This window comes from Centropristis striata, chromosome 11 (assembly GCF_030273125.1).
Source record: "Centropristis striata isolate RG_2023a ecotype Rhode Island chromosome 11, C.striata_1.0, whole genome shotgun sequence".
In the NCBI taxonomy this organism is placed as follows: Eukaryota; Metazoa; Chordata; class Actinopteri; order Perciformes; family Serranidae; genus Centropristis; species Centropristis striata.
Window position 1 is genome coordinate 26,175,691 of NC_081527.1, and position 16,072 is coordinate 26,191,762.

The window sequence follows — 16,072 nt, forward strand, 5'->3', positions numbered from 1 at the left end:
TACTGACCAAGTTTGAAGAAAATTGGATGAAATCTGTAGGAGGAGTTCGTTAAAGTATGCAGGGTGGAAATTGGCCAAAACAGCAGGAAAGGCCATTTTCGATCCAAGATAGCTGACTTCCTGTACGTTTTCGGGTATGGGTTCTTGAGACTTTTTGGTGCGTCTTGCCATGATACATGTATGTACCAAATGTCATGCCGATACAACATTCCTGTGCGAGGGGCTGAATTTTCTTGACTTTCAAGGGGGCGCTGTTGAGTCATTTTGCCACGCCCATTCCCACGACCACTAGAATATGTAAATTTCAGTGGAGATTTATGTATATTCCAAAAATGGGGAGTTTTTGAATATGATAAAGCCCCCAAAAAGGCGATTAACTTTTGTGAAAAAAAAGAATAAGACTAGGACTGCGCGCAGTACTGAACGGGCCCTCGCAGAGTGGAGCCGTCGGGGGAGGCGCCGTCAGGGGAGGGCACATCGGACGCGGCGCTGTTGGCTCAGTGCCTATTCGTACCAAATTGCATGTCTCCTACCACTGTGCTTGTGGTAGGTGTAAAACATGTTACTTCCTGTAGCCAGCAGGGGGCGCTATGACTGTGTGTCAATATTGACATGTGGGTGTGTTCCGGGCTGGACCCTAATCACGTGTGTGAAATTTGGGACAGATTGGACAATGTATGGTCAAGTTATACAGTCTCGTGTGTTATGGCGAGACGCCATATTTTGCCGCCATGCCACGCCCACATAGTGTGACGGTCGGTAAAGATTTATACAACTTTTGATTCCAAAGGCCTTGTGATGGTACTGACCAAGTTTGAAGTCCATGGGGTGAAATCTGTCTGAGGAGTTATGTAAAGTATGCAACGTGGTCATTTTATGAAAGGGGGCGTGGATAAACATAAGGGGCGGGGCTTTATGAAATATTGTTATGTGGAAGTGTTAAGGGCTGGACTCTGATGAAGCATGAGAAGTTTGGAGCAGATGGGACAAAGAATGGAGAAGTTATAACAATCTCGTGTTTTATGGGGAGACGCCATATTTTGGCGCCATGCCACGCCCACATAGTGTGAGCGGCGGTAAAGATTTATAAAACTTTTGATCCCAAAGGCTTTGTGAGGCTACTGACCAAGTTTGAAGAGAATTGGATGAAATCTGTAGGAGGAGTTCGTTAAAGTATGCGACCTGGAAATGGCCAAAAACGATGACAAGTGCGATATTCAAACCAAGATGGCGGACTTCCTGTTGGGTTTGAGGTATGGGTCCAAGAGGCTTTTTGGTGCGTCTCTACATGAAGCACGTGTGTACCAAATTTCGTATCTCTACATGAAACCTACTGCTGGGGCTAGGCGTTAAAGTTGTTACTTCCTGTTGCCAGCGGGGGGCGCTATGACTGTGTGTCAATATTGACATGTGGGTGTGTTCAGAGGTGGACCCTCATCACGTGTGTGAAATTTGGGACAGTTGAGACAATGTATGGTGAAGTTATACAGTTCTGTGTTTCATGGCGAGACGCCATATTTTGCCGCCATGCCACGCCCACATAGTGTGACAGGCGGTAACGATTTATACAACTTTTGATCCCAAAGGCCTTGTGATGGTACTGACCAAGTTTGAAGTCAATGGGATTAAATCTGTTGGAGGAGTTATGTAAAGTATGCAACGTGGTCATTTTATGAAAGGGGGCGTGGATAAAGCAAAAGGGGCGGGGCTTTTTAAAATATTGTTATTCAGAAGTGTTAAGGGCTGGACTGTGATGAAGCATGAGAATTTTGGACCAGATGGGACAAAGTATTGAAAAGTTATAATGATCTCGTGTTTTATGGTGAGACGCCATATTTTGCCGCCATGCCACGCCCACATAGTGTGACAGGCGGTAACGATTTATACAACTTTTGATCCCAAAGGCCTTGTGATGGTACTGACCAAGTTTGAAGTCAATGGGATTAAATCTGTTGGAGGAGTTATGTAAAGTATGCAACGTGGTCATTTTATGAAAGGGGGCGTGGATAAAGCAAAAGGGGCGGGGCTTTTTAGAATATTGTTATTCAGAAGTGTTAAGGGCTGGACTGTGATGAAGCATGAGAATTTTGGACCAGATGGGACAAAGTATTGAAAAGTTATAATGATCTCGTGTTTTATGGTGAGACGCCATATTTTGGCGCCATGCCACGCCCACATAGCGTGACCATCGGTAAAGATTTATACAACTTTTGATCCCAAAGGCCTTATGATGCTACTGACCAAGTTTGAAGTCAATGGGGTGAAATCTGTAGGAGGAGTTCGTTAAAGTATGCGGCGTGGAAATGGGCCAAAACAGCAGGAAACGCCATTTTCGATCCAAGATGGCCGACTTCCTGTACGCTTTAGGGTATGGGTTCTTGAGACTTTTTGGTGCGTCTTGCCATGATACACGTATGTACCAAATTTGGTGTCTTTACGACATTCCTGTGCGAGGGGCTGAATTTTCTTGACTTTCAAGGGGGCGCTGTTGAGTCATTTTGCCACGCCCATTCCCGGGACCACTAGAATATGTAAATTTCAGTGGAGATTTATGTATATTCCAAAAATGGTGAGTTTTTGAATATGATAAAGCCCCCAAAAAGTCGATTTACTTTTAGGAAGAAAAAAAACTAGGACTGCGCGCAGTACTGAACGGGCCCTCGCAGTACACGCGTGTCGGGGCATGCTGCCGTCGGGGTGTGCTGCCGTCGGGGTGTGTGCGTTACAGGGGCCAGTTTATACCACCCCTATGAATTTCATTGCCTTAAGTCTTATGGTCTGGGCACAGTGGCACTCATTAAATTAAACTGCCGCCAGAGCGCCACCTAGGGGCCGATCAATAATATCTTCAAGGGTTATCCTCAGGAGGGCATTGACAATAAGTATACCAAGTTTGGTGTTAATCTGACCAACCACTGTGCTCGGGGTAGGTGTAAAACATAATACTTGCTGTAGCCAGCAGGGGGCGCTATGACTGTGTGTAAGTATTGACATGTGGGTGTGTCCCAGGATGGACCCTAATCACGTGTGTGAAATTTGGGACAGATTGGACAATGTATGGTCAAGTTATGCAGTCTCGTGTGTTATGGCGAGACGCCATATTTTGCCGCCATGCCACGCCCACATAGTGTGATGGTCGGTAAAGATTTATACAACTTTTGATCCCAAAGGCCTTGTGAGGCTACTGTCCAAGTTTGAAGAGAATTGGATGAAATCTGTAGGAGGAGTTCGTTAAAGTATGCGACGTGGAAATGGCCCAAAACAGCAGGAAACGCCATTTTCGATCCAAGATGGCCGACTTCCTGTACGTTTTAGGGTATGGCTTCTTGAGACTTTTTGGTGCGTCTGGTCATGATATATGTATGCACCAAATTGCATGTCTCTACGACATTCCTGTGCGAGGGGCTGAATTTTCTTGACTTTCAAGGGGGCGCTGTTGAGTCATTTTGCCACGCCCATTCCCGGGACCACTAGAATATGTAAATTTCAGCGGAGATTTATGTATATTCCAAAAATGGTGAGTTTTTGAATATGATAAAGCCCCCAAAAAGGCGATTCCAATTCCAGGATAATAATAATAAGAATAGACGGACCAATTACAATAGGGTCCTCGCACCGTTAGTGCTCGGTCCCTAATAACTAGGACTGCAAGCAGTACTGAACGGGCCCTCGCAGAGTGGAGCCGTCGGGGGAGGCGCCGTCGGGGAGGGCACGTCGGATGCAGCGCTGTGGGTTCAGTCCCTATGCATACCAAATTGCGTGTCTCCTACCACTATGCTTGTGGTAGGTGTAAAACATGTTACTTGCTGTTGCCAGCAGGGGGCGCTATGACTGTGTGTCAATATTGACACGTGGGTGTGTTCCGGGCTGGACCCTAATCACGTGTGTGAAATTTGGGACAGATTGGACAATGTATGGTCAAGTTATACAGTCTCGTGTGTTATGGCGAGACGCCATATTTTGCTGCCATGCCACGCCCACATAGTGTGACTGTCGGTAAAGATTTATACAACTTTTGATCCCCAAGGCCTTGTGATGGTACTGACCAAGTTTGAAGTCAATGGGATTAAATCTGTTGGAGGAGTTACGCAAAGTATGCAACGTGGTAATTTTATGAAAGGGGGCGTGTATAAAGCATAAGGGGCGGGGCTTTATGAAATATTGTTAATGAGAAGTGTTAAGGGCTCGACTCAGATGAAGCATGAGAAGTTTGGACCAGATCGGACAGAGAATGGAAAACTTATAACGATCTCGTGTTTTATGGGGAGACGCCATATTTTGGCGCCATGCCACGCCCACATAGTGTGAGCAGTGGTAAAGCTTTATACAACTTTTGATCCCAAAGGCCTTATGAGGGTACTGACCAAGTTTGAAGAGAATTCGATGAAATCTGTAGGAGGAGTTCGTTAAAGTACGTGGCATGGAAATGGGCAAAAACAGTCAAAAACAGCAGGAAACGCCATTTTTGATCCAAGATGGCCGACTTCCTGTACGTTTTAGGGTATGGGTTCTTGAGACTTTTTGGTGCGTCTTGTCATGATACATGTATGTACCAAATTTCGTGTCTCTACGACATTCCTGTGCGAGGGGCTGAATTTTCTTGACTTTCAAGGGGGCGCTGTTGAGTCATTTTGCCACGCCCATTCCCGGGACCACGAGAATACGTAAATTTCAGCGGAGATTTATGTATATTCCAAAATTGGTGAGTTTTTGAATATGATAAAGCCCCCAAAAAGGTGATTTACTATTAGGAAGAAAAAGTATAATAATAAACGGACCAATTTCAATAGGGTCCTTGCACCGTTAGTGCTCGGTCCCTAATAATAGACGGACCAATTTCAATAGGGTCCTCGCACTGTTAGTGCTCGGTCCCTAAATAGACGGACCAATTACAATAGGGTCCTCGCACCGTTAGTGCTCGGTCCCTAATAAACGGACCAATTTCAATAGGGTCCTCGCACCGTTAGTGCTCGGTCCCTAATAACAAGGTGGTGTGAGGACTGGCGGCTGAAACAGGAGGAAAGTTGATCTAGTTTGTGTGTTTTTGTCTTTTTCTGGTTCCAGAGGTGCTTCAGCGGAGTCATGGCCGGCTCACAGAGAGCCAATCAGCATCCACGCCTCTGTTTCATCATCTGTGTCTCAACTATCTTACTACTGATCCTCTGCAGCCAAGGTACACTCAAAAAAATCAAACTGGGTGTCTGCTACCTTCTCCTTACTCTAACATGTAGCTTCCACTAAATAAAAGTATGTTTTGTGGTTGAACAGTTTTAAAACATGTAGTTTTAGCATAAAATGCAACACTTTAAAATGTACTAGAATACTAACAACCTAACAAATTGCTGAATATAATAACCTGTTTAAAAATTATTTATTTCCTAAATAATTACTATTATGTTCATTTTCATATGATAAAGGTAATCTTTTAGGCTAAACCACTTCAACCTAGCTTTGTTTTGTTGGCTCAGCACAATTAATTCATGTACTTCACTATTTAAAAAAGTAGTTGTAACTACCCTATTAAATAAAGTAACTCATGATATAATAATGTCATACACGTTTAAATGGCCCAAGAAAATTATGTTAGTATGTTACAATTACACTTACAAATCTAGTTGGACTGACCCTGGTAATTTAGGCAACTTACTGATGTATTCAGGTTTTCATTGATGCTAGTAATTTTGTGTCTTTTTTAGTAATTTTGTGTCTTTTGGGGGGATTTTTGTGTCTTTTTTAAATAATTTTGTGTCCTTTTTAAATAATTTTGTGTATTTTTAAAATAATTTTGTGTCTTTTATTTGGTAATTTTGTGTTTTTTTTTGTAATTTTGTGTCTTTTTTGGGGTCTTTTTTAAATAATTTTGTGTCTTTTTTGGGTAATTTTGTGTCTTTTTTTAGTAATTTTGTGTCTTTTGGGGGGATTTTTGTGTCTTTTTTAAATAATTTTGTGTCTTTTTTGGGTAATTTTGTGTCTTTTTTAAATAATTTTGTGTCTTTTTTGGGTAATTTTGTGTCTTTTTTTAATAATTTTGTGTCTTTTTTGGGTAATTTTGTGTCTTTTTTTAGTAATTTTGTGTCTTTTGGGGGGATTTTTGTGTCTTTTTTTAATAATTTTGTGTCTTTTTTGGGTAATTTTGTGTCTTTTTTTAATAATTTTGTGTCTTTTTTGGGTAATTTTGTGTCTTTTTTTAATAATTTTGTGTCTTTTTTGGGTAATTTTGTGTCTTTTTTTAGTAATTTTGTGTCTTTTTGGGGGATTTTTGTGTCTTTTTTAAATAATTTGTGTCTTTTTTGGGTAATTTTGTGTCTTTTTTAGTAATTTTGTGTCTTTTGGGGGTATTTTTGTGTCTTTTTTAAATGATTTTGTGTCTTTTTTAAATAATTTTGTGTCTTTTTAAAATCATTTTGTGTCTTTTAAGTACGTTAGTATGTTACAATTACCCTTACAAATCTAGTTGGACTGAAACTGGTAATTAATTAACAGTAACGCAAATACATCATGTTGACTTGACATATTTACATTTTGTTCACTCAAGAAAACTATTTCTCGCTAAATTAAAGCATTTTATTTAGGTGGAAAATTATTTCCATAATTTTATTTTGTTCTGGGAACAAGTTATTTTTTTGAGTGTAGGTCTGCATCACACTCCTTTACTATCTCGTATAGTACTTATTGTTGTATATCTAATATATATTTATTTTATTCTGATATTATTTAATATAGTTTAGATATATTATATGAGGATAACTCAGATTAAAACCAGAATAATCTTGCATTGACTTTGCTGTCTGCTTTTATGTCGCAGAGATCCCAGCAAATGCATGCATGATGCATGAAAAAGTGTCATGTCATTTTTGTCATGTTTCCCATTCATTTGAATGGAGAAAAAAATCTGAATATGATAAATATTTCTGAAGTTATGAAAGAGATAAATGGATGTAAACATGTCATAATGGACCTGACTGTTTCTATGACGAAAAATGTGGAAGGAGATAGTAATCAAAATGTTTAGAAATAATAATAATAAAGAATCATTAATAACAAGAAGCCTCCAGCGTTCCAACCATAGATAGAATAGAAAAAAATAAATGAGCAAAAATGAAACATAAAGGCACAGAAAGAATAATTAATGCAGAAAATGCTAAAAGTTAAAAACAAATAAATGAGTTTTTGCCTTTAAAAAAGGAAATAATAATGACTGATTTGATTTCCCTGCAGCTTTAAGAGACAGACGGCAGCAAGAGAGACACAGAAGAGACGAGCTGGACTCCACAGGTCACTCTCACTTCTTCATTATTTACTTTATTATTGCTTATTTCTAGAATTTGAACCCTTTAAATGATGCCACTGCTGTGGAAACCAGAAAAGCATGAGAAATTGGCTCAATCTGGATAAATATGATAGAATCCATGATGTGATGCTTTAAAAAATGTTTTAATGGCTTCCAATGAGACATTTATGTACTTTAGGGTCTGAGTGTCTCTATTTGGGATACACAGTTACATTAACAAAATTAAAAATGTTCCTAATGAGTTTATTAGTGTGAGTTGGTAGTAATGTCAGTTATTTAATTTTTAAAACTGCATACAGATAATAGAAGTAGTTCTAAAATCTGAACTGATATCTGATTTTGTTTTTGTCATACTAACATAGTTCTCATGAAAGAATAAAACATAATTGTACAGTGTTTAATGTATTACTTAAAGCCTTTGACACAACTTCATAGAGTAGTTTAAATGACGAAAAAATTGGAATAAAAAGTTATAAAAACTACACGACGCACCGCTAAAATCCTCGAAATCTGTTTATTTGATAAACTTATATTTTTAAATTGTGTCCTCTTCATCCTTATTTGGATTTGCATCAAAATAAAGAGAATGACTGGTAACTGTTGAATTTGTCATATTTTAAGAAAGTAAAAAATAATTAATAAAAATTGTTAAAAAATCCTTTCAAAACGAGATTTCGTCCTGAAACCTCTGCTCGAATTGTCCTTTTAGTTTAATTAAAGTGATTTTCTAGCAGCTAAGAAAATAATGTGACTAATTATATATAAGGACTAAACTGCCTTACAGAGTCTAACTACAGTAACTACACAAAGGGTCAAACTGAGAAAAACTTATTTAAAGTTTTTTTTTTTTGTCTTTTTTTAACTTGCCAGCCAGATGTGTTATATGTAGGTCAGTGATATGACACTGTTTTCTACATATATTGATGATGTCATTTCTATGCTAAAAAATCATGATCATTTATTTGACCTTTGACCCCAAAATGCAGTTACTGCATTAATGTAAAAGGTTCTAATAGTGATGCAGAAACAGAGTAAAGTAACTACAATGTTGTCGTCTTTTTTCAGCTTTTATATTTTATTTTCAGTGAATAAACATTTTCTAATTGATTTTCGTTATAACTGTATTTAGAAGTGTTTAATAATTTATTCAAATATTTGTGTATTTTAGACTTAATTTTATAAAGTAATGTTAAATTTTAATCTTAATATAATTTTATCTCACTTTTTTACTTAATGACTATCTAGATAATAATTCCTTTATCAAATAAACGTATAATATATATTATTCTTGTTGTAACTATTCAACACAGTGAAGAAATACGAGACATAAAGGAGTTCATTTTTAATTATAACTCAATGTTGCCCAAAAATGTAATTACTGCAGTTAGGCTTTGTAGGGCAGAATATATCTAATATATATTTATTTTATTCTGATATAATTTAATATAATTTAGATATATTATATGAGGATAACTCTACATTCTGCCTCAAGGACTAATTCTTCTGGGTAATTGTTTCCTTTTTGTGCTTTTACTACATCTGTGAATAATGCAGCCACATTTTGCTGAAGCTGCTAATTCCATAATAGAGATTAAAACCAGAATAATCTTGCATTGACTGTCTGCTTTTATGTCGCAGAGATCCCAGCAGAGCACATCGACCCGGCTGCCATCGACCTCACTCCTCTGGTCAATACTTTAATAAATACAAGCCAATCGGGTACGTTGTCATAACATCATTTATGTGGAGATCAATTCTGAGCTGTAAATCTTTCATGTTCATCATGATTAAACCACAGGTCTTTTTTCTGTAGAGGTCAAACTGCAGGCAGGACTGCTTAGCTTTCTGACGTGTCAGACTTAAAGGAGCACTTCACTCTAATAACACTTCCTCGCTTACTTCTAGTCTTCTTTATATGCAGATACTTTGGCTTTTCTTCTACAAAACATGATGTCACAAGGTTTTCTTAATTTTATTATCTGAAAAATGTAGTTACAATAACACTGTTAAATACACAATATGTAATTATTTGCTACTAGGGTCCTATCAATCAAAACAATTACAAAAGACAGAGTTTGCTAACATTGTGAAGCCTCGTGGGATCATTAGAATTCTTCTCTTCATCCCCATTTTAGTCAGTTCTTCCCAATTAGGATTAATTTTCATCGTTCGGGAAGTTTTCATCAAGAGCAGAATTATCAGCAGAAGTCTCCTCCTCTCTAAATCAAACAGACTCGCTGATTAAAACCAGTAAAATCACTGAATGAAGTGATTCAAATCAGTGTTTTTCCAATGCTGTTTGGTGGACCCAGGACATCCTCACTGCAAAAAAGTTGTGTCTAAAAACCAGATAAAAACACTAAATCTGAGGGAAATGACCTTGCTGCATGCACTGTAAAAAAAAATCTGTTTAATTTACGGTAAAATACCGGCAGCTGTGGTTGCCAGAACATCACCGTAAAAAATACAGTGAGCGTATGTAAATGTAAATATCAGCAAAAAAACTGTAATTTATACTGAATAATCCCATTACTTTTAGGATAAGTGTGTCATCATGGTATTTCTCCATTAACTTTACATGAAAAATGTATAGTTTTACAGCAAAACTACAGTTTTCTACAGTTTATGGCGGTAGAATTTAAAGTTGTGTGCTGTTCTTTGATTTACAGTAATTAAAAGTATCTACTACGGTGATGTACAATGTTTAATTTTACGACCTATTTCTGATGCAATTTGACAGTTTTTTACTGTAATTTCTACAAACATTTTTTACAGTGTGGACAGATAATTTACCTTGACAAGATTTCTTGAATGAAGATCATTAAATCTAGAAATAAGCATGCTGTACACATCATTAGTTCATCACTTCATTAGTTTAAACTTGATCACTTTAAGTGCCTCCTGAAAGGTTTTTGTACTAAGCATATAAATGAGACATAAATGTGTCATCTTGCTGCTGCAAGATTTAAAGTCAGAAAGATTGAGAGGAGATCTGATCAGAGGAGTCTTCCATGTGAGGTGGTCTATAAACTGAAGAGTACACGCATACCTCTTTCCAACCTGAACTGTGCTCTTTTCTGAATTACGCAGTTTCAAATGTTTAACATATATGATATTAAGAAAACAAGTACTTCAACACCTTGTACAAACCAAATATGTGAGAAATAAACAGTTAATGACACCAGACAGACAGAATAATAGACCGTGGCAGTATTTTATTTAAAAACAAATCTATATTAAAATACACGAGTGATGTAAACAGCCGTAATATTAGAGTCTCCGCTCTTTAAACCAACAGGTTTTATTTTTCTTTACAGATTCGTCACATTGTGGAGCACAGCAGGAACCATTTGTCTCTTTTGACACAAACAAAATATTAAACAGTTAGATTTAAGCACAGAAATGTGACATGATGTTCTCTCAGCACAGATTTTTTTCTTTTTCTGCCTCTAAAACATTCTCATAATATCTCCGTTATCATTAATAAACATATTTTGACCTCTCTGGTCTTCTGTTTAGCTAACTAGAGTTGGGATGGATAAGTTATGCACTGATTAGCATCAGACGTGGTGTTTGGACCATGACCCCAGTGCAACTCAGTCTGATACAAGTGAATTTTTATTCACTGATTAATGTTCAGTGATGTGTTTCTGCAGTCTTTAATCATGTTTAATACTGACCAGTCTTCAGTGACACTTTTATTATTGAACACCACATCATGCATGACTTAAACAAACATATTCTACTGGTCAAAAGTTTTAGAACACCCCAATTTTTCCAGTTTTTTATTGAAATTCAAGCAGTTCAAGTCAAATGAACAGCTTGAAAGGGTACAAAGGTAAGTGGTGAACTGCCAGAGGTAAATAAAAAAAGGAAAGGTTAACCAAAACTGAAAAATAATGTACATTTCAGAATTATACAAGTAGGCCTTTTTCAGGGAACAAGAAATGGGTTAACAACTTAACTCTATGGAGTCTTGGGCTATTTTGTCCATTTTTGAATTCTTTTCATGTCTTTGTAAGACATTTTGTGTCTTTTTTTTGGTCATTTTGTTTCTTTTTTTAGTCATTTTGTGTCTTTTTTTGGTCATTTTGTGTCTTTTTTTTAATCCTTAAGTCCAACATAAAATGTGATTTTGAATCTTTTTTTTACTTTCAAAACACTATCATGCTCAATAAAGAATTTTAAATGTTGCAAATGTGCATTAATTTCAGAGTACACTGAGACATTAAACTGCATAATTTTCAATTAAATTCTGGAAAAGCTGGTGTGTTCTAAAACTTTTGATCAGTAGTGTATCTATAATTTAAACCTGCTTGGATGCAGATGCATTATAATAAAACATTAGTTTGTGAGGCTGACATGTTCCTGGTGTGTCTCTTGTGGTGCTGCAGGCTCCCGGCAGCTCTTCTCCCTCCTCAGTGTGACGTCCTACAGCTCTCTGGCTCTGCATAAACTCACCCTGTTGGTCTACAACAGTAAGTATTTACTTCATATAAACTTTAAAACATTTACATCATACTTTGTATTTGATCCTAATATATTGTTACATGCCATGTACTGAGATAAGTCAGCATCACTGGAGTCTTCTCTTTATTAAATATCAGTTTGTCAGCAGTGCTCTCTGGTGGTTTGGATGTGTAACTGCACTCCTCACCGTATTTAACTCGATGGAGTTTTGGGCTATTTTATCCATTTTGGAATCCTTTTCATCCTGCCTGTATACACCATTTAAAAATGTTTAAATGCCATGTTGGTATATATTTTTTCAGCACAACCTCACCTATATGACCTAATAATAATTGATTTTTTTATTCTGACTTACTAGATGAACATTTTAAACCAAAAAGTAACAAAGAAAAACCAACATAAATGTGATCTTGTGACTGTGTGTGATCCTGTCATCAACTCTGGTTTTTATTCTAGTGGGACTCGATTTTATTTGTGTCTTGTGTGTTTAGCCTAACAATTTTGTTCATTTTGTGTCTTTGTCAGTCAATCATTTTGTGTCTTTTTTTGTTATTTTGTGTCTTTTTTTGGTCATTTTGTGTCTTTTTTTAGTCATGTTGTGTTTTTTGTCTCTTTTTTTTAGTCATTTTGTGTCTTTTTTTAGTCATAATGTGTCTTTTTTAGTCCTTTAGTCCAACATAAAATGTGATTTTGAATCTTTTATTTAACTTTCAAAACACTATCATGCTCAATAAAGAATTTTAAATGTGTCAAATGTGACCAAAGGTGTCAAATCTAACATATAAGTGGGTTCCATCCAGTTCTATCATTTGATACTAAATCTATTTGAGCTTGTCTCCAGTTTTACTTGGTATATCATCATCAAACTGAAACTGGCCTCATGGAGTTTACAGCCAGAACTTTAGAGGTAAATTTACAGTAGGGCTCCACGCTGCTTTGTTTTCTAGTCTGGAGGTGATGAAGAAGTCAGGATCTGGAGCTTTTGGAGACTCCAGAGGGTTAATCCGCTGTCCCAGCAGTAAAGGATCACACATGTTCTCACGTTATTGGTGCTGATTAAAAAATCCTTAAGTCCTGATCCTCAGACCAAGTACCAGGAGACATGACCTGTAAAAAATGTTCACTATGAAAATAATGTGATTGATTTATTTCTATATTCTTTACAAACAATAATTTCTGCCTAAGTCTGCTGAATATTTTTTCTAGGCCGGGACATCTTTGCAGCACCAGAGAACTACACTGTAAAAAATGTCTGTAGATTTTACAGTGAAAAACTGTTAAAGCATGACAGTAAAAGACGTAAATGTATATATCAGCCAAAACAATATTTTTTACATTTTCTTTTTGAAGAATACATTACTCCGCTGTCAAATACTCTGGCACCATGTTTGTAACAAAAATATACTGTAATATATATATATATATATATACAAGCCATCACTGTGATTTTTTGCATTCATTTTTTGTAAAAATACTTTTTCTCACTGTTAAATGTTCTAAACACCATATCTCTAACATAAATATATTGTAATATTTAGTGGTAAAATATTGAATTTATGCGGCATTATAAAGTGTTTTCTGGTCAATTGTAAGGCAGAACAGCGTTTCTTTTGACGGAAAAACATTTATTCATATGGAATAAAATGGCAATCTTAAACATGAAATCAACAGTGCTAATATGATTTTACCGAAATATTAGAAAAAGTTGCCCCGTATTTATTACGGTAAAGTTCTGGCAACCAGAGCTGCTGTTTTTTTATTGTAAAAACAACAGTTGTTTTTTTTGAGAGTTTATAAATATCCTGCCTTTCAGTTATTTGGTCATTGCACCATTCCAATTGTGACTTAGGATACAATGCCAATTAATTACATTATATATTATAATATTATATATGTTCATCACCACCACCATGCACAATATTGAAGTGACAGAGCACAGCTGTGATAATCATCCATTCAAAGTCCTGTTTTTTCCCCTCTGACTTTTAATTGCGACAGTGGATTCATATTTTAATATTTCCTTATTACGTAGGTTTATAAATGTCTGCCATGAAATGATATGCTGTGTATTTTAGTGATGCAGCTCGAAATTTGGTTTAGTCAATCTGAATTATTCATGACCTGATAGTGCAGCTTATTATTCATAAAAATGGTAAAGTTGTGCAGTCTCACCATGATATTAAACCTGACGATTCATCAACAAACAGTCTGATTCCTGAGGTCAGTTATTGATGTAAAATAAAGTCACTAAAGCAGCGACATAGTGACGTAGCATGATCAGCACCACGGACAGCTCCACACATCATGATCAGCACCATGGATAGCTCCACACATCATGATCAGCACCATGGAAAAATGATTTTTTGCATTCATTTTTTGTAAAAATCGTTTTTCTCACTGTTAAATGTTCTAAACACCATATCTCTAACAGAAATATACTGTAATATTTAGTGGTAAAATCTTTAATTTATGCAGCATTTATAAAGTATTTTCTGGTCAATTGTATGGCAGAACAGTGTATTTTAATATTTCCTTATTATGTAGGTTTATAAATGTCTGCCATGAAATGATATGCTGTGTATTTTAGTGATGCAGCTCGAAATTTGGTTTAGTCAATCTGAATTATTCATGACCCGATAGTGCAGCTTATTATTCATAAAAATGGTAAAGTTGTGCAGTCTCACCTTATAATTGACCAGAAAATACTTTATAAATGCTGCATAAATTGAAGATTTTACCACTATATATAACAGTATATTTCTGTTAGAGATATGGTGTTTAGAACATTTAACAGTGAGAAAAAGGATTTTTACAAAAAATAAATGCAAAAAATCACAGTGATGGCTTGTATATATATATATATATATATATATATATATATACAAGCCATCTATATATATATATACAAGCCATCACTGTGATCAGCACCATGGACAGCTCCACACATCATGATCAGCACCATGGACAGCTCCACACATCAAACATGTAGAATGAACAGAACAGCCTGCAGCTTGACTCTAATCTTTCACTTATTTATTACTCCTTTTGAACAAACATACATTGAAAAAGACCCAATATTTTTGAACCCCTAAAAGCTAGAAGACAATTGAGGAAAGCAACTCACACAAAAATGATACAAATAATTTTATTGTTTGCCATTAATTTCATGTTGGTAACGTAGCTTTGTCTTGACTAATTGTTGATGTTTTGTCTTATATTGATGAGTTTCATAATCTATAAACTGATAAAGAGGTATATTGTGAAGGAAGAGAAGGTCCTCAAAAACACCTGTAAACCAAGGACCTAAAATAAGAATAAAATATGTTTAACACTTGTGCACCCCTTAAAAAACTCCCACTTGTTACTAAATGTATCCATTTAAAAAACTGCTATAAAATACTATATATTAATATTATTAGAGTTAAAAAGAGTTATATTTTTCAACCAACTTTTGCCCAAATCATAGCTATCAAATATTCATTAATTTCTAGAATTTGAACCCTTTAAATGATGCCACTGCTGTGGAAACCAGAAAAGCAGGAGACATTGGCTCAGTCTGGATAAATATGATAGAATCAATGATGTGATGTTGTAAAAAAATGTTTTAATGGATTCCAATGAGACATTTATGTACTTTAGGGTCTGAGTGTCCCTATTTGGGATACACAGTTACATTAGCTTTTAACATATAAACTGATAAGGAGGCATATTGTGAAAGGAGACAAGGACCTCAAAACACCTGTAAACTAAGGACCTAAAATAAGAATAAAATATGTTTGTGTCTTTATTATGCAGTTAAACAGAATAGGTTTGAGAGCAAAATGGTCAACTCTGCAATTAAAGAATAGATTTGAAAACAAAAGAAATTGCGATTAAATAACTGTGGATCAAAAACTTTTGATGTAACAAAGTGTCTTTGCTGTGAGCTGAATCCTGTAGCTGATACCTGAAAGATGTAGACTCCTCTCTATTCATCAGCCTTAGTAGTTTTGCTCTCCAACATATTCTGTTTGATTGCATAATTAGGACACAAACGCAACCCCGTTGCTTTTTATGTATATGATATGTTTATATAGGTTCAGTTTATTGTGTATTCCTGAGTTAAAAACAGTACAAATTAAAGATGTGGGAAAAAAATACAGAATTACACACTCTCTGAATTGATGTTTCTACTCCTGCTGTAACATCACCGTGTGTTTTGCAGTTTCCAGCATCAGAAGTATAGAAAGCAACAAGTTCAGGAGGAGATTCTGCTACTGTGTCACAAATGAGACCAACGATCTAACAGGTAAGTTCATTCAATGTTCAAAT

At 35.9% G+C, this 16,072-nt stretch overlaps 1 protein-coding gene across 1 annotated transcript in view; it reads left to right on the top strand.

Annotated features, from left to right (window-relative positions):
• Positions 1-16,072, top strand: part of LOC131980994 (HERV-H LTR-associating protein 1) — an 84,870-nt gene that overhangs the window by 52,119 nt on the left and 16,679 nt on the right. Inside the window, exons 2-6 of the mRNA XM_059345292.1 lie at positions 5,065-5,173; positions 7,219-7,275; positions 8,930-9,010; positions 11,686-11,769; positions 15,966-16,049. Coding sequence (XP_059201275.1) covers positions 5,083-5,173; positions 7,219-7,275; positions 8,930-9,010; positions 11,686-11,769; positions 15,966-16,049 — 397 coding nt within the window. The 5' untranslated portion in view covers positions 5,065-5,082. The remainder of the gene's footprint in view (positions 1-5,064; positions 5,174-7,218; positions 7,276-8,929; positions 9,011-11,685; positions 11,770-15,965; positions 16,050-16,072) is intronic.